The sequence below is a fragment of the Strix uralensis genome, chromosome Z, assembly GCF_047716275.1.
Source record: "Strix uralensis isolate ZFMK-TIS-50842 chromosome Z, bStrUra1, whole genome shotgun sequence".
NCBI classification, from domain to species: Eukaryota; Metazoa; Chordata; class Aves; order Strigiformes; family Strigidae; genus Strix; species Strix uralensis.
Window position 1 is genome coordinate 69,570,690 of NC_134012.1, and position 26,416 is coordinate 69,597,105.

Genomic DNA, 26,416 nt, shown 5'->3' on the forward strand with positions numbered 1-26,416 from the left:
TTTTAATCTGTTTGTATGTTTACTGCTGATTGTAAGGGGATATGTATGGCACCCTTCATAAGTGACAGTTCTATAAATAGTTTCTCTGGACTCTGTGCTGATGGTGTCAGGCAGAGGAATTTATTAAAGTATCTCACAAGAAACTTTCTTTCTTTGTCACTTCAGCATGTAACGTACTTCTTGAAAGTATAATTTTGGACCTCTTCATTTTATGTCTTATTTAGTGAATGGCAGTTTTGCTCTTTACCTCATTGGAATTGAACCTGTAATTGCCTAAATGTTTTCTAAGCCCTCTGGGATGCAGGCTCCTTCTCAAATACTTCTTGAACTGATTTGTTGAATAGTATTCTCTGAATGGTGTGGTGTTCAGAGTCTTTCTAGTATATTCATTCTTTGTACTTGTTGCCTTGGATAACTAACATACTTTGCTTAGAGTGCTTCTGGCAGATTTCTTACAGCAAGTATGGGGAAATACTTGTGTTTAAATGTTTAGGTGTTTGCCTGGCTTGGCAAAACAAAACTGCCTCTTGAAAAGTGAGCATAGAACAAGTATCTGATTGTAGACAAATTTTTTTTTAATATATAGCAAACGTTAAGATTTCTGCATTGTAAGGCTGACAGTTGAATTGTAAAGAAAAGCCACAAGTTGGTCTTTGTCCATGGGACTAATGTTTTCTGCATCTGTCATCCTTCCCTTTTAAACAGGGAAGAATGTTTGGGAAGAGACTTCTCTTCCCTCCTTCTCCCTGAAATGCCACTCTCCCACCCTCTTTTCTAGCAGCATTACCTTACAATGAATAGTAGAATACTTTGCAGGGAAATGAATTATTTATTTCCTGAAAAATTGATCAAATGACAGCTAAGCCTAAACTACAGGAAATGCTATAGCGAAGACCAGCGACTTGTGGTAGAACAGTATACGCTTTTATACAGGTTAAGAAGTAAAACTTCGGTGATGTAGAAGTCACTGCATTTGAAATATTGTAGCTCTTTTTCTAAAAGACCAGATGTTTGCTTCTTATTTATTATTTATTACTCTGACTGCTAACAGTTTGCTCTAACTGAAGCAGAATACCAAAGTTGTCTGTGTATATTTTATATTCCTTGAAATCTGAGATGTGCCTCATGCAAGGAAAAGAAAGGAAAAACTTAAAACTTCTGCCATGTCATTCTTTCATTTTATGTTTGCACAAGTAGATGGTTTTTTCTTTTTTTTTTTTTACAACGTGAGTATCAAATGCCCCTTCTACTCTGTTAATCACATAAAAAAAAGATAAACTTTTTTTTTTCCAAGGAGCCCTTTGAAGATGGCTATGCAAATGGTGAGGAAGGCACACCAGCTGGGGAAGCAGCTGCCACTTACACACCTGATAGCAAAGGGGTGGTGAAATTTGGCTGGATAAAAGGTGTATTGGTAAGTTTGATGTATTGTACTTCTGTTTCTTACAGATATGATCTTTCTAATAACCTTCTTTTTTGAGAGGAATTGTGATAGCACTGTATAAAGAAAAGTTTATATGAGGTGTGAAAAATTTTAGGAAGTGTTGCTCTTACTTGTACTGAATTTTAAGGAAGTAAATACTTCAGGATTTCAGGTTTTGAAGGGATCATGCTGTCTTAGCACAGGTTTTACAGTTTTGAAGTTGCATACTTTCCAAGAAGAAAAAAGATTATGTAAGTATTCCTATGTAGTAGAAAAACTACATGTGAATCTTAAGTGACAAAGACAAATGCAAATGGAGAGAATACACTTAATGTGTTTTCCGTATGGATCTGTAAAGTTTTGGTCTGAAGTGCTAGGAAACTTGAGTTTTATTTATTTATTTTTAGAGGAGCAAAAAATAATGTGTTGAGGAGAGTACCTACCCGTATATGGCAAAACTTGAGCAGGATTAGATATTTAAATTGTGTTGAACCTGTTATAAAAGTCATCTTCTCCTAAGCTGTGGAAGTCTTAACACTAAATACAATGTAGTCATGGTGGAAAAAACTGAGTCTGTCCTCATTTGGCATAGTGAAAAATTAAGGGTGACATGGGGAATCTTATTATAAGCACATATTTATTTTTAATATTTTAGCAAAGAGAAACCATGATTAATATGTACTCTCCAAAGCTAAAAGAATTTATAGTCGAGGCTGCAGATGCAACAGTTGGTTAAAACATGCTGAACTTGAGCATTCAGAATACCTACCTTTAGTGTTCAGCAAGCTTCCACTCTGTGTAGCAACTTTCTTACAAGTCTTGAATTGGCCATATTCTCTACCTTGGGAGAAGGAGAGTACCTGTGGTAGCAGGTATTACGGACTTCTGTTGATATACCCCAACCAAGGACAGAGTTGTTCATTTTAGGTCATGAAGCTGACTTTGAATTTCTCCAAACCCATATTCTATATTGGACTATTTCTCTAAGCAGCAATTCTAAGTATTAAAGAGTTACAAGATAAATGTTGCTGACCATTTTTGTCCAAAGTCTATTTAATAAAGTTTCAAGGAGCATGGTCCCCTCCTTTCCAGTGGTTTGAAAGTTGCAGTTAGTATTTCCTAGTAGGCATAAGCCACCTGGGTGAATATTTCCAGCTCAGGTGATTTACATTTTGCAAAAGACTTTTTAAATCTTGGAGAGGTCCTTGTCTCCCTTGTAGTACTAATGACCAGCTAAACTTTTTGTAGGATTGATATTGTACTCTTTGGGTAAGAGAGAGACCTAAGACCTTCTGTTAGTCTTCTGTCTAAATTCTGTACATTGCAAACTATTTTACTGAGGACTAAGAGTTTAAAATAACAAGGATGAAAAAATAAACACACCCACCCCCCATCCTGTTAGTGTGAAGCCGTGTTGTAAGATACAAAAGTTACAGGACTGGGAAATTGTGGGGTGGTTGGTTTTTTTTAAAAAAATAAATTATTTACTAGGGTATTGCTTTAGTGCATTTTTTTGGGAGATTTGTGGGAGATCTGAATGGGAGTTGTAGACCTCACAATCAGTGTAGACCTTACAATCTTACTTTTAGTCATGTATTCTGTAGTTGAATTTCGGATCCTAAAGGTTCGGGTAAAAATTGTTTTTATTGTTTGGTCAAAACATACTACAGGTGTCAGATACTGAAGTACTGAAACTTTATCTATGTTCAAGATAGTAAATTTTTATTCATATTTAGGTTCCCTTTTGTTATTTTAAATCAAACCTAGACTTACCTAATGAAAAAATCTATTCTTGTGAAATAATTTCAAAAGTGGTGAGGAAAGACTGAAAGATAATTTTGACAACATTAAAAACTGAAGTGAAGAATTAGTGGAAATGACTGCAGATGTAAGACCTAATCTGTGTAAAATTTGTTTTATCTTAGGTACGATGTATGTTAAATATTTGGGGTGTGATGCTCTTCATCAGACTATCATGGATTGTAGGACAAGCTGGGATAGGTATGTGTACTAATGCTATAATTTTATTTCAGTGACTTTCAAATGTGATCCAAAGGAAGTGTGATTCTGAACTTGCACTTTAATCAGGGGTAGAAAATGACTTAATATTGCCAGTTTTTTAAGGTAACTTACCCTTTTCAAAACTTTAAGCAGTATGAAGTTACTTAGACTTCTTCATTTAGCTATAAGATACGTAATTTGAAATTGATATTTGTAAGTCTTCAGTCAACTGTAGAGGTAAACTTTTGATCTCTGGTTATTAAAATCTACATATAGACTGCGTAGTATAAAAAAATTTTTCTTCAAAGGCTTAACCTAGTACTGGGCTGCAGAAAATCTGCAAAAGGCACGTGTTTCCTTGAAGCTCTAGGATACAGCTTTTACCCTGCTGATTAAAGAGAACATTTACCCAGTTTTGTTTGTATCCTGGAAACTTCTCTGTACAAAAGGGGAGTGAAGAAGCCTTTTTGTGAATTTGTGTTGTATTTGCAAGACTCAATTCTTTAAACAAAGTTAAGTTGAAGATTTGTACGTTTTAATAGTGCTACACTTACACCTTTTTTCTCCTCTTTTTCCAAAAGGTCTGTCTGTCTTGGTTATTGGAATGGCCACTGTTGTGACAACTATTACAGGCCTGTCTACTTCAGCAATAGCCACAAACGGGTTTGTAAGAGGAGGTAAACCTACTTTCATAAAGCTTTTAAAGCTTTCGCCACTCTGAAGTGTACACTTTAAGGCTGGAACCTCTAATTTATTTTCCATTTTTTTAGCATTAGGGAAAAAACAGTATGGATGAAATGGAGGGAAGAGTCAGTTTTTGGAGGAGCAGAGACTTCCTTATGTTCTGTATTTGGCTGAGCAATCATGTATTTAATGAAAAGTTAATAGTTAGCCCACTAATTTGATTTTACTAGTGGCTTGCTTTTCCACTCTGAAAGAAACATTATCTATTCGTAAGTTTTGGAATACAAACATTTTTAGAGATACATACCCAGGAATGAATAGGGTCTTAATATTCTCCTCCATCTGCACTTGTTGATTAAGTGTGTACATGTGTTCTTGCATGTGTTCAGTCCTGAAATAAAAAACTTAATGAAAAAATGCATCCTGTAAAAGGATAAGCTATACCTATATGAGAGCATACAAATGGGCATGTTCTTGTTCTGTTTCTTTTTAATATACAAAAATAAATTCTCCAAACTTTTGATTATCTCCAGCTTCCCTGAGGGTGATGGTTTTCATTCTCTTTCACAGTTTGTGTTCTGTTGTCAGCAATTCCTACAAATTATTTTATAAGTGGTTGATGCCTTTGACATACTCTTAATTGCTTCATGATATTACAAGACTGCTGCTAGTAGAAAACGTGGTGTAATTAAAATAGAAGATTACAAAATTCTCTTGATTTAAGAATTAAGCAAAAAACCTCACTATCACAAAGTAAACAGTCTCAACTGGAAGGATCAGCTATGAATCTTAGCATTATGTCAAGCCTAGTTTCTAAATGCCCTTTCTTTTTTTTAAATTGCATTATATGTACCGGATTTTCCTGTTCTTATGAGAGCCTTTTTCTATTTTAAGAATCATTGCAAAATAATACTTCATTAGAAAAGCTGAATGGGAAAAACTGTGGAGTAAAATCGGAGTTGTTCCTATGAAAATCTTACTATGAACTACGCACAGATGTTTTGAGTAGCTTGAAGTAAAAAGCCCAGTAATACTGCTGCTTGTGTTTTACAATTTGTTTTTTAACCACAGAATTGGTTGCATAGCTGAGTAATACAATGTGGTGCATGAGTCAGGTGATATTTTCAACTGGTGTCTCTTCTTAAAAATTGAAATGTATTCCTGCAAATTCCATGCCTGTCCCTAAAATGCAGAATTTTTGCTGTTTTCTAATACATCAAGGAAGATGCAAGAATAAATAGCATCTTGTCCATGTAAACTTTAAATTGCTGATGACTGTCTGTTCTTAGACTCCTTCATGTAGTGTTTTTTTTGTCTTTTCTACCTTTTTTTTCTTTCAGGAGGAGCATATTACTTAATTTCCAGAAGTCTGGGGCCAGAGTTTGGTGGCGCCATAGGTCTGATTTTTGCCTTTGCCAATGCTGTTGCAGTAGCAATGTATGTTGTTGGCTTTGCAGAGACAGTTGTGGAGCTGCTCAAGGTATATGGACGGTAGTGGTTATATTGATTACACTGTCCTTTGATCTGTCGTCTAATCATAGAGTCACAGAATGGTTTGGATTGGAATGGACCTTTAAAGGTTATCTAGTCCAACCGCCATGCAATGTGCAAGGATATCTTCAACTCAGTGAAGTTGCTCAAAGCCCTGTCCTACCCAACTTTGAATGTTTCCAGGGATGAGGCATCTACAGCCTCCTTGGGGCAATCTGTTCCAGTGTTTCACCACCCTCATGGTAAAAAAAGTCTTCATTATATCTAGTCTGAATCTACCCTCTCTTAGTTCAAAACTGTTACCCCTTGTCCTATCCCTACAGGCCCTGTTAAAAAGTCTGTCCCCATCTTTCTTATAAGTGCCCTATAAATATTGAAAGGCCACAGCAAGGTCTCCCCAGAGCCTTCTCTTCTCCAGGTTGATCAATCTCAACTCTTTCAGCCTTTCCTCAAAGGAGAGGTGGTCCATCCCTGTGATCATTTTTGTAGCCCTCTTCTGCCTCTGGACTTGCTCCAACAGGTTCATGTCTTTCCTGTACTGAGGACTCCAGAGCTGGACACAGTACTCCAGGTGGGCTTTCACCAGAGCAGAGGGGAAGAATCACCTTCCTTGACCTGCTGACCCTGCTTCTTGTTACGCAGCCCAGAATATGGTTGGCTTTCTGGGCTGCAAGCACACATTGCTGCCTCATGTCCAGCTTTTCATCCGCCAGTACCCCCAAGTCCTCCTCTGCAGGGCTGCTCTCAATCCCTTCATCCCCCAGCCTGTACTGATTCTGGGGGTTGCCCTTACTAGTCCAAAGACATGGAATGAGGTACAAGGTTACTACTGGTGTCAAATGGAAACTTACCATATTGTTTATCTCCCTGTGAAAATAAATTACATAATTTTTGGTAAGGTCCAAGCTGACTGTTGAGAAGAAGAGTAGCAGTACATATACATGATGCAGAATCATAAGTTTTTAATGCTGAGATTCTTACTGGTGAACAGTTTCTTGTAAGTGATAGTCATTTATCTTAAGCTAATTTTCAAAGGAGTTCTGCTTATTAAAAACAATCCCATAAGTACAACCAAGTATTATTTGTGTGTTGAATTTTTTTGATTAAATGTAATACTGAAAAGAACTCAACCATACTTTTTGTAGATGGGAAAAAGTTTGGCATACACTGAAAGCATTAATAGTAATAGTGAACAAGAAGTAAAATACATATATAGGTGCAAGATGGTAGCAGTTGCTTTGCTGATTAATTCTCTGGCAGTTGAAGACAGGCCATTCTCTCTGGGGATGACCTATGAATAGGAATGATCATTTCCATTTAGAAGATTCAGTGATGTAAAACAAGGCAAAAAACAAATTACTTGTGTCCATACAGGGAATTTAGGAAATGAGTAAATTTGTGCTATAGAGGTTAACTCTAATAATAAATTATAGTCAATAAAATGCTATTCTGCAGTAGGGAAGAAGCTGTTGATAAAAATGTATGACTTTTTTGTTTGTTTGTTTTGTCAGGAAAATGGATCGTTGATGGTTGATGAAATGAATGATATCAGAATCATAGGGGCTATCACAGTGGTTATATTGCTGGGTATTTCTGTTGCTGGAATGGAATGGGAAGCAAAAGTAAGGAACTATCTCCTTTTCTTCTCTGTTTCATAATCTTGATTCCATTTTACACCTCAGCTGTTTGATTTATCTTTAACATATTTAGTGCACTCAGAATAGCATGCATGGTATGTTAGAAGTCGGTCGGTGGGCAGTTTTTATGTAATAGTTCTGTTTAGCACTAGCATATGCGGTCTGGACAGCATTTCAGACCTTAGACCACTTTGCACCACTGGTAGTTTAAGCATCTGTGAGAACCTAAAAACCGGCATAATCTACTCTTAATGACGCTGTCAGGTGGGTTAATGGTATTATCCTCTTCTGGGCAACTACAGCACAACAAGAAAAGGTAAGAGCATTAGCATGGGAATTTTCCCTCACTGGGAACTTCAGATGAGCTCTGTGGATGGAAAACAGAGGGCTGGAGCTGAAGCCAATCTAAAGCCATGTAGTTTCTTCTAACTCAAAGCCAGTATTGTCACCTTCCCTTCCACTGTTTTCTGGTTTTGTTTTGACTTGGAAACAGCCAGCCAGTCTGAAGTCACTAGGCCCAGCATTGAGGAAGGCTGTGAACATTGGTGGTGATGAATATGTTGGAGAGGGGGAACCTACTTTCCTCATGTTGTTGTGGCTGCATGGTCTTAGGTCAGCTCTGATTGTGGAAACAAACACGTACAGATCCTAGGATACCTTAATATAGAGGTTGCCTTATTAGTTTTCTGTTCTGTGTTAGTAGGCAGTGTAGTTTGCTCACTGTTTCCTGCACCTGGTAAGCTTTTTCAGAATATCCATCCAGTGTGCTCAAACATAATTGAGAAGAGCCTCACTTGGTCTCCCTTCCCATTTGATATTTGCTTCACAATAGCACCTGTTTTCTGCAGTGAGAGGCAGCTGAAGGAGCTTCTTCACGTAAGTGTTATAAACTGTTATAAAACAGTATCTTATGCTCCTGCATCAAGGTGATGATACACATAACCAAAATGAGAGTTTTTTCTCATTGTTGCTTCCAGCCCTAGAAGTAGGGATCGTAGAAAAGGTAAGAGAGGATCAAGTGCGTTACTTGGATCTACCACAGGGAGAAAAGAATCTACAGAAATTGACTTTGGCGTGTACTTTTAAATTGAACAGTGCACTTCTGTAAAAATTGTTTACCTTCCTCAAGTAGTCCTTCACTGTAACTTCAATCAGTAATAGTATCTTTATGCATCTGACGTCAAACAGTACTGTCCTCCTTAATCTCAACTGTTTAGTTTTTCTTCTGAATGAGTTAGTTATTATTAACCCTCTGGCCACTGTCACTTAAAGTCACAAGAAATACCTTGCTTTTGCTCTGTAGCATGAGCAATTCTGTAACAATAGCTTGCATAAAAATACCCCTTTTATTTAATGTTTCTGTATCAAACCTTAAGTGTGGTATCACTGCAGCATCATCCTTATTAAGAAATAGGTAGCTTTCAAAAATCCCATGCTCAGTGCAGAAATCAAGGCTTGTTGCCTCACTTTCTGAGTCACAGAAGGCGGCAGGTAGGAGCGATAGTAAGCAACTGAACTTGTCAAACAAGCACTTCATGTGGGTTGACATACAACTTAGCATAGCAAAACACTAATACTTCCCCTTGATTAAAGTATCTATGATGTTCTCCTGTGCCTTCCACATGACTTAGAGAATGCCATGGAAAATGGGACAAGGGGAATCTAAAATAATGCGTTTGAAGTAGATCTGAAAGTTAAGAGAGACTGGGATTCCAAAGAAGCCTGCTTAAAAAATTGCTTTTCAGAGTTTGTGATCTCTTGCCACTCAGTCATGTTGTTGTGTTAAAGTCTTAGAAGCCCATTCTTTGAGACTTTTGAATATAAGGAAGATACTCAGAAAATGCTCTTAGCTTCAGGGAGAAGCCTACGTTTGTTACTGGATAAATCCACTTGTGGCAATTGCTCTGTTATAACTCAACACTGAATTCTCTGGGCTTACTGAAGACTTTTGTAAGCACCCAATTGCATCCTTACATCTGTCATCTATTCTCTAGGCTTGGCCAAAGAGGGATCTAAATAATAATGCACGAAGTGGTTTCTTCAGGTGGTCTTCTAACTCTGCTCTTGTCTGTCATGCTATTTATCACTGTACTACTGTGTTTTGCGAGACTGTGTGAACTGAAAACTTTTACATATTAAGTTCTGATCCTAGGCCTGAAAAAAAAGTCAAACTACGAATAACTTCCCCTGAGCCACTGGCATATGGCTCTATAAGGAAACATAACACAAAAGATAACAGGGCAGTTGTGGTAGCTTATTTAAATGCAAAACCTGAACCATCTCCTCAGTGCTTAGATTTATCTTTACTCACACTTTTGAGGCATTGAATGCCTCAGGTGTGCATTGGATTGTTCCAAGTGTAGGGTTTTGAATGGTTTTATTGAACAGTCACTAAAAATCTAGGTTGTAATGAAAAAAGTCTCAAGAAAGCTAGAAATTAACAAGTAATTGTGGTAGTCTGCAATTTAATTTCATAAATAAGGGTTGAGAACAGGAGAATGTAACAAAATGATCTAGTCCGTTACATAAAGTAGCGAATAAAAGCTTTTTGATTCCTGATGTAATAAAATTCTTAGTAAAGTAAATATCACGTACTAAAGTATACGACAGAGTATTATGATTGTGGTTAATAAGGCAATACGTTTGTGTGCATTTAGCTGTGGGTTTTTTTTTTTTTGTGAATGTCTTCAGTCTATTCAAATCCATTCCTTCTTGAAAGGCTTATAAAGAAAATAGTTCTTAAGTATTTTGTCTTTAGAAGTATGACTTCGAGGGGCATGGTAATAACATTCTCTTTTGAATGGATGTTAAACTTACAAATTATTCCTATTTCTTTGTTAAAAATCTTGGTACATGTTCTCTCCAGCTTGCCTTATTTGTGGAAAACAAACTGAGAACACTAAGCTGAATTTGGAATCAAATATTTACATTTTAGAACATAACATTGAAGCTTCCAACTGTGAAAGAGCAAATTCTTCTGTTTGACTGCAATCATTATGTTTCAGGCACAAATAGTCTTACTGGTGATCCTCATACTTGCTATTGGAGACTTTGTCATAGGAACATTTATTCCTTTGGATAGCAAGAAGCCTAAAGGTTTCTTTGGTTATAAAGGTATGTTGGAACAATTAATATTGTAAACAATATCTTTGCAAAGAGGAGACATGCTGTCATAATTAAGTTAAATGTCTAAAATAGCTTATAGTCCTATTTAATTATAGAGATTTTTTTTGTCCTGAAGTTTGTTCCTTAAAGCTATTGGGCCAAAACTTGGTCCTGCCTGCTTAATATCCAATATATTCAAGTTTAAAAAGCCAGATGATACTGTAAGTACTTTTTCTGTTTCTAAAGGCTATTTAAGTTTACTGTGTTGACTTTTATTTTGAGTAGAAGTGATGAATCAGGCCTTAAATGTTGTATGCTTAATTTTAAGAAGGTTGTACAGCTGTTGATTTTCAGCTTTTTCATGGAGCTGATAGTGGCTGGAATGGGCTAACACTGTAGATTCTATATGAATATTGATAGATCTAAATCTTTTTCTACAGCTGAGATATTTATGGAGAATTTTGGACCAGATTTCCGACAGGAGGAAACTTTCTTTTCTGTATTTGCTATTTTCTTCCCTGCTGCAACTGGCATACTTGCTGGTGCAAATATCTCAGGTGATCTTGCGGTAAGTAGTGAATTAGCAAATGTTGTTCACAAACACTGGGTGTACATTTATGCCTCTCATCAGTGTCCACTTGACATTTTTCTTTCAGGATCCTCAGTCAGCCATACCCAAAGGAACGCTGCTGGCCATCTTAATTACTACATTGGTTTACGCAGGAATTGCAGTATCTGTAGGTAAATAGAGAGTGCTTTTTAACTTCATCATTTCACATTCATTCTGAGGGTGTGTTTTGATATGGTTTATGTAATTCATCGTGTAAAGTCATTATGTAATTGACTTTCAAGCATGGGAACGTAATAGCCAGAGATTCCTAATTTTTATTGGTTGGAGGTGCAATTTTCAGCTGGTTTTTATAATTTCCTAAAATTAGTGATATTTTTCTAAGGCTAGTGACTGCCTCAGACTAAAGATGACAGTAGAGTTCATATGGATGTTTCCTCATTTGTTGCAGTAATTTATGTTAAAAGATTTACAATTTAGCAGTGGGATAATCCCTGGATTAGAAAAATGTGGTTTCAGGAAATACTCACTGAACAAACACCTGTATTGGTTTGAAGATGATGGTAGTCAGCTACTTATCTGAATTGAATCATGGGATGATCAAACAGCTCTTTGGTGAGGATGCAAAAGCAGTAATTCCCCAGTGGAGGGAGGATAGGGAGTAGTACCTTCATCTGGCCAGCCCACTTTCAGAAGTGTTGTCATGTTCAGAAATGTTGTCTGTAGTTTTTTTTTTCATGTGGAAAGAGGAGAAACAGTCATAGACTGATATGAGTATAACCTTTCTTCCTGGTTTTCCCCACCCCTGTGACTGGAAATGTTTTTATTTGTGTCACATAAATTAGTTTCTGGCAGCAGTAGTCAAGTTTTCTTACATGAAAAACCTTGCCTTATCTTAGCTCTGCTGCCTTTTGAATGAAATTCTGTACCATTGAGCTTACCACTAATGATACTTCCTTTCCAAAGATACCAGTCTTGCTAGTCTGCCTCTGTTGGCTAACATTTTACTGTAGCTCTGCCAAATAGTTGCTCTGTAGTGATCGTGCTTTATGCAGCATAACGACCTACACTTATTTCCTAATTAAACTGACCGCATAGACCTCTGCTACCAAATTTGAATGCCTTAGAATTTGAACCCACATGAGAGGAAAATGCTCGTTAATATTAATTTGTTAATGGAATACTCTGATCATCTTTCAAACGTGAAAAACCTCATTTTTCACATTGCGAAAGCAACAGTTTGCAAAACTAACTGAACATGAAATTGTTTGATGCATCAGAAATGTCCTACCTTAGTTGTCTCCTATAACTTACACTTAGAATTCTGCTGGTTAGAAAACACGAGTGCTATTGCAGAAGTCAGAGATTGTGATATGAGTGAAATTTGGGTCTTTTTGAGGCATTGAATAAAAAGGATATTTTTATTCCTTTCCCCACACATTGTTATCCACTGTAAGTTTCTAGAGTAGTAATAAGCCATTAAAACTTTGAAGGGGCTAGTAAATGTCACTGAGCAGTCATGCCTGAAGGGGAAGATGATGTTTTGAATTTAGCTCAGTATTTGCACACTCTGTAGTAAGAAGGTTATGAAACTAAGTAGAGGAGGATTGGAAGAGGAAAATTGCTAGTCCTACTGCTAGAGCTAGGCAGCTTATTTCAAAAAGCTGTGTGAAGAAAGTGTGCAGTTTCATATTTTAGCAAGGGACTAATGCAGATGTGCATCAGGATGAAGACAGGATGGCAGGATGAAGATTGTATAAGCAACTTTTATATCAAAATTTTTGAAAGACATATTTCAAAGAACAGTATTTATTGCTTTAAAACCAAGGGAAGCTCTAACAAAAAACTTCTGAGTAGGGTTAAGACATGCTTTCTGTAAACAGGGCAGTAAAACTAATTAATGAGAGCCTAATTGTGGCTGCATATAACACTGGAGAAATTAAGCATTCTCAGCTGCAATCTGAAGCATTTAGGGTAGTGCCTCTGGAATTCTTGCTGATTGCATGTAGTTAGGAGATAACTTGATATAGATGGTCTACTAAATTTAGGCTTATAACATGGCAAAACTTATATATATGACTTTGGCAGGAACGCCCTTATAAATGCCTATGAAAAGGTAAAATCCTGTTTTTACAGGAAAGAAGACCTATAGGTCTTCCCTATTTCTTAGGGAAAATATTGCCAGAATATTATAAATAAATAAAACTTTTCTGAATGAGGGTTAAATAAAATGTCTGGACTCCTACTTATATCTAAGTATCTTCTGCTGAGAATGGAGCCTGCCCAGCTGGCTTCTGTTCTACATTTTCTCACAGTAAGGCTCACATTAAGTTTGTTCATAGCGCTGTTGTCCCTTTCTGTCATACTTTGACTCTGTGTGTGAAAGACCTGCCAGCCAGTTGGATCTGAACTATGAAAAAAGGAATGAGGAAGAGGAAGGCTGTGATAGTGCGTTGTAGCTATTTAATGGATTGCTTGACTTAATGGGTCTGCCACTGCAATCTATTACCAACAAAATGTTATTTACAAATAGTTCAACTAGTAAGTATATTGTTGCATCCATTATATACTGCATGAATGGCTGGGGCAAATACTTACGTTGTGGAAGAGAAGAACCTTTGTCTCATACAGAGCTTTTAATCCCATTTAAGAGTGAATAACAACAACAGAAAAACCCAGCCCCTCCACATTCCCACAGGAAAAGCATAAGACAGGTGATCAATATAGGAAATTTACTGAAATTTAACCAGTTGGGCTTAATAAGCAACTGAAAAATAAATCTGAAAAGTGGAAAGATTAAGTGATGTCCACCTACCAGGACCAGCTGTTATTGTGGACTGTTAATCAAGTTCTAATGGCTCAGAAGCAATCTAAACATAATACAGGTATTTAGGAATTCATTTTGCCAATGAGACACAAATTACATAGATAACAGGGATTGTTGTTGGAGAAACTTAAGCTTGCAGCACATGTATGCCCTCCTTACTTGCAAGTAGTTTAGGTCCTCCATAGTTACATGGTTCTGTTCCCAGGACCTCCTTGTCTTTTAAGTTCCTAAAAGACCAAATTAAGGGAATTCTATTGGCTACTGCTCTATAGACTTCCCTCGTCTCTTCCCCACTCTTTATTTAATTCCTCTTCCTGCAAGTATTTGCTGGTATCCAAACAGTTCGACTTCCTCAACTGTTAAACCATAGAGTGTTAAATAATACTTAGTCTGCTCTAGTTTGTTTTGTCCTTTATGAGACAAAAAGCCTTGAAATAGAAGACTTGCGGGCTTTTCAGTACTTCCTAGTTTTTCTTAGTACTTAAGGGCTGCAGTGCTGTGTCTTCAGCATTTTCGTGACCAGTGAAATTACAAATAATCATAGATTAACTGACAACAGCAGTTTAAGTTATAAAATTAATTATAAAAAATGTGGTAGGAATGGGACCGTGTGGCTTTGTTTTTCACCAAGAAACCAACTTAAAATATCACATAGGAGGTGGCTTGTTTAAGTGTTGGAAACTGCCTTGCAACAGGTTTTCATGACAAACTATTTTTTCTCATGTCTGAGCCATATTGACTGGAAAAGAAATAACAGCAACGCTATGCACACCTGTCTACATACATACATCTATATATACACTACAAAAATGCATTTCTCTAAGAAAATTGACAAAAAGAGAAATTATAAAATCAGTGGTGCATAATACTAACTTAAATTAAAGAGCTGTGTGGAAACTTATGATTCAGGGAAATATGTTGAGCTAAAATTGTGCTGTTAAACTTTTGCAAGTCTGTTGACGTTGTTTTCCTCTGTACTAAAATTTTCCTGTTCTTACTAGACTCGGATTTATTAAAAACCTGAAGATCATCTCAGACAAGAAAGCAGTTAGTTTGCTTGTTTGTATTTGTTCTTTATAGTGAAGATGTGCTTAATGTTGAAATGCATTAAAAATGTAAATGACATATTTTAATGTTGCTGTGGGAGAGTATGCTTACATTAAAAGGGAATTGAGCTTGATATGTGTCCTGAAATTCAGGTTCGGTCTGTTAATGACTTTTTTTATGATTGTGTCCACTCTAGGTTCTTGTGTTGTGCGAGATGCCACAGGGAACTTCAATAACAGCATTGTCACCGAGCTGACAAATTGCACTACTGCAGCTTGCAAATTAAACTATGATTTCTCATCCTGTCAGGCAGGGTGTCAGTATGGGCTGATGAATAATTTCCAGGTATAAAACTTCCTCCTAAATTCATTTATTGTCTTTTGTGTTTATTCTTTTTTTGAATTGTGTATTAAGAAAAATCATAGGCTAAAACCGCTCATCTTCATAAATAGAAGGTTTATCTGCAGTAGTTAAATTGTACACTCTAGCTAGTATGTTCAAGAGTAATGTAACTATGTTAAACTTTTGGGTGTTTATACACAGGTGGTATAAATATTTACTCTTCTTCCAAGTAAACTGCTTAAGTTTGGTGGTGGAACTGCAGCTTTCTCTGTTTACATATATGAATGTCATCATTCAGTGATGTGGATAGTTCAGTAGTAGCCTCTCTCAATAACTTGTTCCTTAATTTTTTAAATTTCTCAGAAAATATGATGACTTCTTAAGAATGTTTTACATATTTGTCACAGTATCCTCTTCAATGGCAAGAATGTTGTGAATTTTCATAAAACCTGATGTTACTGTATTTAAAAATCCTCTAGAAGTCATGAGGTAATTCAGTCTTCCACTTATACTTCACAGGTAATTGGAATGTCCATGAGCTATTGGTAAGGGTTTGGAAGAAACCAAGGAAAATATACATATTGATGATTAACTTAAAATTGCTCTGTGGTAGTCCATTTTTTCCCTAAGTTTTTCTAATAGGTGTACAAAAAGTTGGCTAGATATTAAGCTGAAATCCAGTAATGAAAAAAGGGTCTGGCTTGTGGGTTTTGATCAGAAGTACATGTAGTACACGTAGTCCTTACATGTACTATTTACTACTTAGGCTGACAGCCTCACTTGAAAAGCTGGGTGCAGAAACTGTTTTGTATGTGCTGAAATAATGTTGCAGTGCAGACTGGTCTATGAAGAGTAAAATGTAATTTGAGTGTCTGTGTGGCGTTACTTTGTTCTGGTTTAGAAAAAGTCTCTATTTAGAAACACTTTAAGAATTGCTCATGGGAGAATAATTTTTCTAAAAAAACTGATTATGTTCTGATTTGTTTAAGCTCAAAAGAACCAGTATATCATCAAACGTACAGCTGAGACTAGCATAGAGCTGGTTTCCTCTGATTGCGTCTTTTTCTTAAGTCATAACTTTGGTAAGGTTGCTTACTGTGTTGCTTGAACTTCTAAGTTGTCAGTCATTAATGTTCTAGTTCCTACCGTTTGGTCTAAAGAGTACTTCTATCTCACAGATTATTCTTGCTTCTCTCTGTGGAAAAACTCATGTGTTCCAAATACAAAAAGTCACTTTCAAGACCAGGGGCTGCACAGAGAAAGCAGTGCCCCTTATGCCCCCTTTCTGTTAGGGTTTTGAAAACTTTGTCATGGATACTGCAAAACATCTCTGGGCAACCTGCTGCAGTGCTTAGCCACCTTCTCTGTGGAATTTTGTTTTTCTAATACCGAGTTGGTCTTTCCCTTGCTGTTTGCTTTTTCTCTTTTCTGCATAGCTTTTGCAGAGTCTGATTTCAGCCTTTTCAGAAGATGTCAGAAGGAAGTAGTTTGCAAGAGGGGCTGTCTACCTCTAGATACATGTTGTCAATTTTCTAACTGAACTGCCCTCAACTCGGTAGCTTTGAATGGTAGCTGTAAAGAGATTTCTTCTTTTATATGCAAGTCTCGGGGGAGGGAGCGGGGGGGCTACCAAGCTTGTGTGCCTCTCAAACTCTTCAGACAAACATAACTTCTTTCTGTAGGTTAAATAACTGAGAACAAATAACTTCACAAACATAAATTAATCCCTAAAGTGAGCAAAGATTGTTGTATTTGCCTTAGTTTGTAAGCATGCAGATTCAGATGTTGGAAGTGCCATCTTACTCATGTGCACAGCTGACTTCATCACTTCAGTATAATTTGTGCTGTATTCGGTTCTTCTGGCAAAGAATTGTTTTGAAGTTAGTGCTTAGGTAGCTCAGGTTTTGAGTGTTTTGGGGCAGCATGTAGATGACTTGTAGTACCTGCGGAAAGCTTAGATGATACTAAAAAACTTAAAATGAGAACAGTTGGTGAGACAGGCTTGGTCAGACTTGCACAGAAAGATCATCTTTAGTTTCTGTTGTAGTTAATGCAAATGAATTATGTGTCCTCACAGGCTTCAGACAATTCTCTGCTCAGTGTCAGTGACATTTCTGTGCCCAGGCTGTCACCTGGTAGAAGAGTAACTTCAAAAACTTGTTTTGGGCTCTCTAGCCTCAGCCTGGAACTTCCCTAGAATAAATAACAGCTTTGGGTAATTTAAATGCAGAATTTGGTCAACTTTGGATGACAGTTGAAAGTAGCATGAAACTCCATTCCAGAAACAATATAAAAGTTCTGCTAAAACATTCCTCCTACGAAGGAGGGCAGCTGTAAAATATTTGAAGAAAGTTAGGGGAAGGGGGAGTTGAACAATGCTTCCTCCATATTCATTATAAAAATCTAACTTTAAAGAAGCTGCTGCTTGTTTTCATTGTGGCACTTTTTTCTGCTCCACAATGGCTGGAACAAAGAACTGAAACTGTAGTCAAAATATGATATTTCATTATCCCAAATGTTTGAAGTTTAAGAAACTGTCTAAACAGTAAATGCCAAGCAAACATGAGTCCTGTATCAGCAGTAACTATGTATCTGTCTCAACACACCAGTGGTAAGAGGGCAATTCTTATGAGGTATCTGTCTTTCTGATTCTGTGTGTTCTTTCAAGGATGAAAACTTTATTGCTATAGCTAACTGCATATGGGGGCTTCTTGGTTTTGTGGTCATGACATTTGGATTATGGTGTGTATGCTGGGGGGTGAGGGGGGGATGTTTAACACTGTGGCATACGAGTTCTACTGGAACTGGTTCCCCTTTTGTTCCTCCAGTTTAGAAGAAGTTTTCTTACTCAGTTTTCTCTCAAAAACAGGTCTAATATTCAAAAATAGATAGTGTAAATAAATGGAGACAATGAACAAAACCTAGAAAGAGAATGTAAAATCTGAGTAGACTGTAAGAACTAAATTGCAAGAAGTCAATGCAAGTGTAGTAAAGTGAAGGCCTCGAAATAACAGTTTTAAATTGGATGGGAAGAAAAGTGATGGAGAGTTGTACATAGATTCTTTGTCCTTCCAGTAAAGATTGATCAAGCCATCCTTGCAGGGAAGACAATTTTTTTCATACTGCTTCTACAAAGATAAATCTATGCTTGTTCATTATGTTGCTACAGAAAGGGTTTCTTTCTAAAACATTTGTCAGTAAAGCATTTACACCCTTGATTTCTCTTTTAGAAATATAGTGTAGGGTTATTATAAACTGGCATTTACAACTGTAACTTTTTCTGTTGACTGTAAAACTAACTTGAACCTGAGCGTAGGAGGGAGAGTTTAATGCATGTGTCATTAGTTTTATTTATCTATGAATAAAGTCCTAACTTTTTTTGTTGTCAACTACGAATGTGCATCAGGAAATTCTCTCCTTCATTCGTTACACTACTATGACAGCTACTTCACTCTCATCTTACACACCTGCAATTATTTAATTTCTCTTTTTAGGCATGGCATGCCTTGAACTGACCAGTGAAACCTCATGTAGAGGCAAGATTCAGCTGACTGTTTGAGAGACCCAGCAGTTTTTGTCAGTCTGATCTGGAGAAAAATGCTAAATTTTGTCATTAGTTTACCCCTAAGAATATAAATAAAACTTCATCACTGACCCATGTCCTACCTAGTAAGATCGCTTTAGACAGCTAGATTTTACAACTTCAGGTGACAGTAACTTAAAAACTGGACACTTATGCATGATCTTTCTTGCCTTCCTTTAGTCCCTTTCTTGATACTCTCGGTGATGAGGATGAAAAAGGCAAGTAATCAGTGCAAATGATGCAGAACCTCATTCTGACACACTGTGCTTGAAAGGCACCATGCTGGGTTTGGTCCATTGACTTAAAACAAGTTTTTTCAAGGTGGTATTAAATTCTTAAACACTGGCTATCTTCAAGCAGCTTAGGCTTTTGTTTCATAAAGAAAAGTACTCTATTAAACCATGATTGTTTTTTAAATACATAGTTCTGTATCTTAATTTACTTGACATATGCAAAGCTGGATGCAGCTATGGTACAGAAGTAGAAGAGGGTCTTTAGGCCATATGGCCGTTAGACAGAAACTGCTTTGGTTCTAATGTGAATTTTTTTTTAATGTCTTATCAATATTGTTCTTTTACACTTAGCTTACTGAGCATTTACCATTTATCCAGTTTACCAAGAGTTGCATATTGTATTTCACTCACTGGGGTTACAAAGATGTTCTAGAATGTTATCTTGGGGAGATAGGAAGCAAGTTTGCCCTGTCCTTTTAGTTTTAACTGGGAAACAAGCCTAACTTAGAGTGTTGGAGATGGTGAGAAAGACAGTCAGCTTTCCCAAGGTGTTCCCCGATTTCAGTTGTTTTGTCATTTGGGCTTTCTGAGAAGATTGTTATTCAATGGTAGGCTAGTCAAAATATGTAACAAATTCCAATGTATTTTTCTTCCATGACTTATTTTTAATCCTTCTATGAACCCGAGGAGACTTTCACCATTAATTGTTTTGACCTGAGAATTACATGGTTGGACTATATATTGTGTGGAAAAACCAGCTTCGCTTGTTCTGAAATTTGTATCACCTGATTTGTCCCTAGTTTGTTCATTGATATGAATATATGATATTCAAACAGCTTTTAAGTGGAGGGTACACAGTATTTAATTTTTCTGCTTGTGGAGTTAATGTTGCCATCCAATTGCATAGTATACTTTTTCATACTCTTTTAAAACATAATTACTTTGCTTTCAGGTCATGAGCATGGTATCAGGATTTGCACCACTGATTTCTGCAGGTATTTTTTCAGCCACCCTGTCTTCTGCATTAGCATCTCTTGTGAGTGCACCTAAGATCTTCCAGGTAAGTATGGAAGCAAAACCATGATCTTTTAAAGAATAATTTCAATTAACTTTTGAATCAGAATTTTTGGAAGGAGACTCTGACATACTGCCATCATGATTCATATCAGTTCACATCAGTAATTGATCTAATATTTACCTGTTGCTTAGAATGTTATTGTTACTAAAGACAGCTAGACTATAATTTGTTCCAGATCTCATGTGTTTCCAGTTAGTTTAGAGATTAGTTGTGGTGGAACTAATGTTACAGGAGTCTACAGTTTCCTTTAGATGTTTTTTTTATTGCAAGTAACAGTGGAGTACATACAAAGAGAACAGATTCGTTCATTTCTCAAAGTAATCTCAAAGAAGGAGACATCATGAAGTAGAACCTGTAGCTGTGGAGCCTTAATCCTTGCAGAATACATTGTCACAGAATCACAGAATTGTCTAGGTTGGAAAAGACCTTGAAGATCATCCAGTCCAACCATTAACCCAACACTGACAGTTCCCAACTACACCATATGCCTCAGCGCTACGTCGACCCGACTCTTAAACACCTCCAGGGATGGGGACTCCACCACTGCCCTGGGCAGCCCATTCCAACGCCCAACAACCCGTTCTGTAAAGAAATGTTTCCTAATATCCAGTCTAAACCTCCCCTGGCACAACTTGAGGCCATTCCCTCTTGTCATATCGCTTATTACTTGATTAAAGAGACTCATCCCCAGCTCTCTGCAACCTCCTGTCAGGTAGTTGTAGAGGGTGATGAGGTCTCCCCTCTGCCTCCTCTTCTCCAGACTAAACAACCCCAGTTCCCTCAGCCGCTCCTCGTGCGACCTGTGCTCCAGACCCTTCACCAGCTTCGTTGCCCTTCTCTGGACACGCTCAAGTCATTCAATGTCCTTTTTGTAGTGAGGAACCCAAAACTGAACCCAGGAATTGAAGTGCGGCCTCACCAGTGCCGAGTACAGGGGGAAGATCACTTCCCTGTCCCTGCTGGCCACGCTATTTCTGATGCAAGCCAGGATGCCATTGGCCTTCTTGGCCACCTGGGCACACTGCTGGCTCATGTTCAGCCGGCTGTCAATCAACACCCCCAGGTCCCTCTCTGACTGGCAGCTCTCCAGTCACTCTTCCCCCACCCTGTAGCGCTGCTGAGGGTTGTTGTGGCCAAGGTGCAGCACCCGGCATTTGGCCTTATTGAAACTCCTCCAGTTGGCCTGAGCCCATCGCTCCAGCCTGTCCAGATCTCTCTGCAGAGCCTCCCTACCCTCGAGCTGATCAACACTCCCACCCAACTTGGTGTCATCTGCAAACTTACTGAGGGTGCACTTGATCCCCTCGTCTAGATCATCAATAAAGATGTTAAACAGGAGTGGCCCCAAAACCGAGCCCTGGGGGACACCACTCGTGACTGGCCACCAACTGGATTTAACTCCATTCACCACAACTCTCTGGGCCCGGCCATCCAGACAGTTTTTTACCCAGCAAAGCGTGTGCCCATCCAAGCCTCGAGCAGGCAGTTTCACTGGTGTCAAAGGCCTTACTGAAGTCAAGGTAGACAACATCCACAGCCTTTCCCTCATCCAATAAGCAGGTCACCCTGTTGTAGAAGGAGATCAGGTTTGTCAAGCAGGACCTACCTTTCATAAACCCATGCTGACTGGGCCTGATCATCTGGTTGGTCCCGCATGTGTTGTGGGATTGTACTCAGGATGAGCTGCTCCATCAGCATCCTGGACACCAAAGTCAAAGTGATAGGCCTGTAATTTCCCGGATCATCCTTCTGACCCTTCTTATATATGGGCGTCACACTGGCCAATTTCCAGTCTGTCGGGACCTCCCCGGTCAGCCAGGACTGCTGGTAAATGATGGAAAGCGGCTTGGCAAGCACCCCAGCCAGCTCCTTCAGCACCCTCGGGTGTATTCCATCTGGTCCCATAGACTTGTGTATGTCTATGTGATGCAGTAGGTCACTGACTATCTCCTCCTGGAATGCAGGGGGGTCGTTCTCCCAGTCTCTGTCTTCTGGATGAGGAGGCTGGATTCCCTCAGTACAACTAGTCTTGTTATTAAGGCAAGAAGGCATTAAGCACCTCAGCCTTTTCCTCATCACTTGTTACCATGTTTCCTCCTGCGTGTAGCAGGGGATGGAGGCTCTCCCTGGTCTTTCTTTTGCTGCTCACATACTTATAGAAACATTTCTTGTTGTCCTTGATTGCTGAAGCCAGACTAATTTCCAGCTGGGCTTTAGACGTCCTGATTTCCGCCCTGCATAGCCTCACAGCCTCTTTGTAATCATTGTGAGTGGCTAGTCCCTTCTTCCAAAGGCTGTAAACTCTCCTTTTCTCCCTGAGTTGCAGCTAAAGCTCTCTGTTTAGCCAGGGTGGTCTTCTCTGTCACCTGCTTCTCTTACAGCACCTGGGGACTGCCTGCTCCTGTGCCATTAACACTTCCTTCTTAAAGAGTGCCCAGCCTTCCTGAACCCCTGTACCCTTCAGGATTGTCTCCCATGGGTCAAGCAGTTGCCCAAACTAGTCAAGTCAGCTCTTTTGAAGTCCAGGATGTCAGTTCTGCTGCCCTGTCTCCTGGCCTCTCTAAGAATAGAGAACTCTATTATTTCATGATTGCTGTGCCCTAGTCGTCCTCCAACCGTCACATCATCCACCAGTCCTTCTCTGTTCACAAAGAGGAGATCCAGCAGGGCACCTTCTCTAGTCGGTTCACTCACCAGCTGTATCAGGAAGTTATATGCCACACATTCCAGGAATCTCCAGGACTGGTCCCGCTCTGCTGTGTTGTATTTCCAGCAGATGTCTGGGAAGTTAAAGTCTCCCACAAGAACAAGGGCAAGCAATCGTGAGATTTCTCCTAAATGCCTATAGAATATTTCATCCACCTCTCTGTCCTGGGTGGGTGGCCTATAGTAGACTCCTACTACAACCTCTGCCCTGTTGGCCTTCCCCCTGATTCTAACGCAAAGACACTCCACCCTGTCTTCACTACACTTGTGCTCAAAGCAATCATAACAGTCCCTGACATACAGCGCCACCCCACCACCTCTCCTTCCTTGTCTCTCCCTCCTAAAGAGTTTGTAGCCATCAACTGGCGCACTCCAGTCAAAATAATTGTGTACCAGTTCTCGCTTAAATTATTTACATTGATTTGGTTGATGTTCCTGAATGTGTTTTGCTTTACCTTCTTTTTAACCATTTAACCAAATTCTTTGTCTTGCAAGTTCTCTTCATTGGGTAAAACTTTTGGGTCCTCTAATGCCCTTCTTTCCCTAAAGTTCAGTAGGAAGTCAAACATAGAAGGGATTTTGTTCAAGAATAGAAGCACAAGTATTGATGCAGAAAACTAGTATATACATTGGGCAGACTTTCCACTTCCTGAGAAAATATCATCTCTAAAGAAAGACTCTTTGTGATTGTAAGACACCAGTAAATTAAAACAGTCACTTACAGAAAAGCAAAGCTTGTTCTTAAAATAGAAATTACTGAAGGATAGAATACTGGAAATGGAAAATGTCAAGATACAAAGACAATTGAAAATAAAATTAAATACATGGTCACTTCTTTTAGGAAGATAATATGGAATGGAAGACAGCATTAGTAAGGATACATTTTGCAAAAAATGCTTGCTGACTCTTGAATTTTATTTTTTGTTAGGCTTTATGCAAGGACAACATTTATCCAGGATTTCAGATGTTTGCTAAAGGCTATGGGAAGAACAATGAACCACTGAGAGGATATCTTCTAACATTTTTAATTGCTCTTGGATTCATACTAATCGGTTAGTTTGAAATTATTATAAATCTCAATATCCCTTTGTCCTCTACAAAGCGTTCTATTCCATATCATGACTTGGTGGTAGTGTCCTAGAGGTCACAGTTTAATTCTAAGCAAGCATTCTAAATCTGTTTGAGGGCTACTTTCTACTATCTTATAAATATAACTGTCTAGAACGGCAATAAATTTGAACTGAACTGTAGAGTACTGCAGTAACTGCAGGTATCTGTCTTGAGCTATCAATAAAAAATACATCTTTTGCTTGAGGTAGAGAGATGTTGTATCTTGTAAATATGACAGTTTATTTCAGATTTTTAATAATTACAAATGACTTCAGTAAATGGCAAACTTGCATGAACACTTTTTAGTGTGTTTTCTGTTAAGTTACAAACACTACAGATGAGTGCTGATGCTGCTGTTGCTAAAGGTAAAGATAGTCTAGGTAGAATTACATGTGTTCTGTGTAGATGGCAGGCTAATTGTGCTGTGTCCATCTATGAGTCCTGTACCAGTGCATTTAAACTTCTTTTCCAGTTTGCTTTTTCATCCTTCCCCCAAATCTGCTTAAGGTACAGGTATACCCATGATGTCCCTACTGTAGCATGCTGACTGGAAGCTTGATTACAAGAAGTAGAAAGTGACAGACTAACATGGCACATTCTACATTTTGATCGCTTCTTTTTCTGATGGTGAGAGTACACATATAAATGTTTTGTACCATGCTGCCTCAAGGAAAGGAGAGCATCAGGTACTACCATCTCTTTCACTAAAGAAGGTGTACTCATCACTGCTGTGGTGGTATTGGTCTGTAATAATGCACTACACTAGTACCATTGATGCAACTTTTCTTTTAACATGCAGGCAGATGAACGTGTTTGTCACATTGCTCACACTAACTTTGTCTGCTGTTGCTATTTGCCATAGTTGATTGTATCTTAAACTTATTACTACCTTGTTCTTTGAGAACTGAGCTAGAGATTTACTACAGATGTATTAACACTCTGTCTGCTCTTTCTGACATTCTTCAGAACCCAGTGTATTGGGGCACTGTTTAATCAAGCCATGGTGGGAAAGAAATATTCTCAATTATTTTGAGAAAGTACATAGTGCTTCAAAAGTGAAACACTCAGTAGTGTGGAAAAATATTTGTATTTTTAAAACTGAAAGTTATACTTCCTGAGTTAGTAAATAAGAGACTGTTAAAATTATAGCTCTGTGTTGAACAGAAAGGACAAACTCCTTCTCCTTAGAGTACATCAGAAAATAAAGTTATTTGTAGCAGATTTTTTTATTCTGGAATCTACAAAGCCATTTGATACTATCTTTCATAACAACCTGCTTTGTTTTTGGTTTTACAGCTGAACTGAACGTCATTGCTCCAATTATTTCTAACTTCTTCTTGGCCTCATATGCCTTGATTAACTTCTCTGTATTTCATGCTTCTCTTGCAAAATCTCCAGGTAGGAACTACGTTTTGGGGGTGAGAATTTAACCTGCAATTTCTTTATGCATAAATACAATTTAAAAGGTATTAATATAAATGAATGCTTAGTTTAATTTAGTTAATAAATAATCTATTTGAGTCTCTTGATGCATCTGAGTTGCAAGCATAATATGGTGTGTATTTGGGTCTTCTGAAATTGTGAGGACTGAGTGATCCAGTAGAGCCTGGAAGCTTCTAATTTTGTCATCTTTGCTGAGGGCACACAAGATGTTTCAGTATTTATTCAGAAATTCTTGAAGAAAGCTTTCTTGCTAATTCAGTATCTGGTGTTCAAGTACCACCCTTTTGTCTTCTTTGGATTTCTCTGTTAATATATTTCATCTTGCAGTCCAGAAGAAACGGGAATTGCAGGTGGTATTGCCACATTTTCATAGCTTTTACTGCGGGAGGCTAGTTAGATTATAGGAATAAGCCAAAACCCAGTACTTGCAGAACAGATGTATATAATATCCAGTCCACTATGCATTTGTACTGAAATAATGCCCTTAAAAGCCTCTTAAGTTTATGAACTAGTAGATATCATTATTTTGCCAGAGCATGTGCATAATTCTGTTTACACCACAGTTCTATGTCTAATGCACTTGTTAATCTTGGGTGTCTTAGTGGGGTGTGTGTATGTATTTACTTGATTTTGGATAAACTTGTGACAGATAAGGATGTAAAACAGTGAGAGTCCAGTATTTTGACATATTCAAGTTCTGCTTGAATATTCAATATACATATTCAAGGTGTACTTGAATATATCTGTCCTTTTCATGTGGTGAAAATTTCTGGCCATGTGAAAATAGTAAAAATACACAACTAGAAACAGTATGAGAGAGTGAGTCACGAGCTGATGATTCATGTTATACTATGTTTGAAAGCAAAAATCTATTGTCAGGCAGGCTATTGGCAAAGGTTCCTGTGGCCTGATTCAGTAGACATAACTGGCACAAGCATCTTTAGACTTTCTTTTTGAGGTATACTTTCAAAGGGCAAAATTAGGAGCATTTACATCTCTAGATAAGAAAGATGCACTCAAAATTAATTTGAAAGGTGTTGGAAAAGTGAAAGCATAAATGTGCCAAAGTCTTTATTTTATACATAACTGAAACTGTCACACATTCACATGAAATGTGATGTAGAACACTAGGGAAGGA

At 38.0% G+C, this 26,416-nt stretch overlaps 1 protein-coding gene across 3 annotated transcripts in view; it reads left to right on the forward strand.

Moving 5' to 3' along the window:
- Positions 1 to 26,416, forward strand: part of SLC12A2 (solute carrier family 12 member 2) — a 65,125-nt gene that overhangs the window by 17,103 nt on the left and 21,606 nt on the right. For all 3 annotated transcript variants that reach the window (XM_074855382.1, XM_074855381.1, XM_074855380.1), the window contains exons 2-13: positions 1,295 to 1,414; positions 3,349 to 3,424; positions 4,006 to 4,101; positions 5,449 to 5,588; positions 7,111 to 7,221; positions 10,242 to 10,350; positions 10,782 to 10,909; positions 10,998 to 11,082; positions 14,980 to 15,128; positions 19,894 to 20,001; positions 23,654 to 23,777; positions 25,132 to 25,233. In XM_074855382.1, the coding sequence (XP_074711483.1) occupies positions 1,295 to 1,414; positions 3,349 to 3,424; positions 4,006 to 4,101; positions 5,449 to 5,588; positions 7,111 to 7,221; positions 10,242 to 10,350; positions 10,782 to 10,909; positions 10,998 to 11,082; positions 14,980 to 15,128; positions 19,894 to 20,001; positions 23,654 to 23,777; positions 25,132 to 25,233 (1,348 nt within the window). The remainder of the gene's footprint in view (positions 1 to 1,294; positions 1,415 to 3,348; positions 3,425 to 4,005; positions 4,102 to 5,448; positions 5,589 to 7,110; positions 7,222 to 10,241; positions 10,351 to 10,781; positions 10,910 to 10,997; positions 11,083 to 14,979; positions 15,129 to 19,893; positions 20,002 to 23,653; positions 23,778 to 25,131; positions 25,234 to 26,416) is intronic.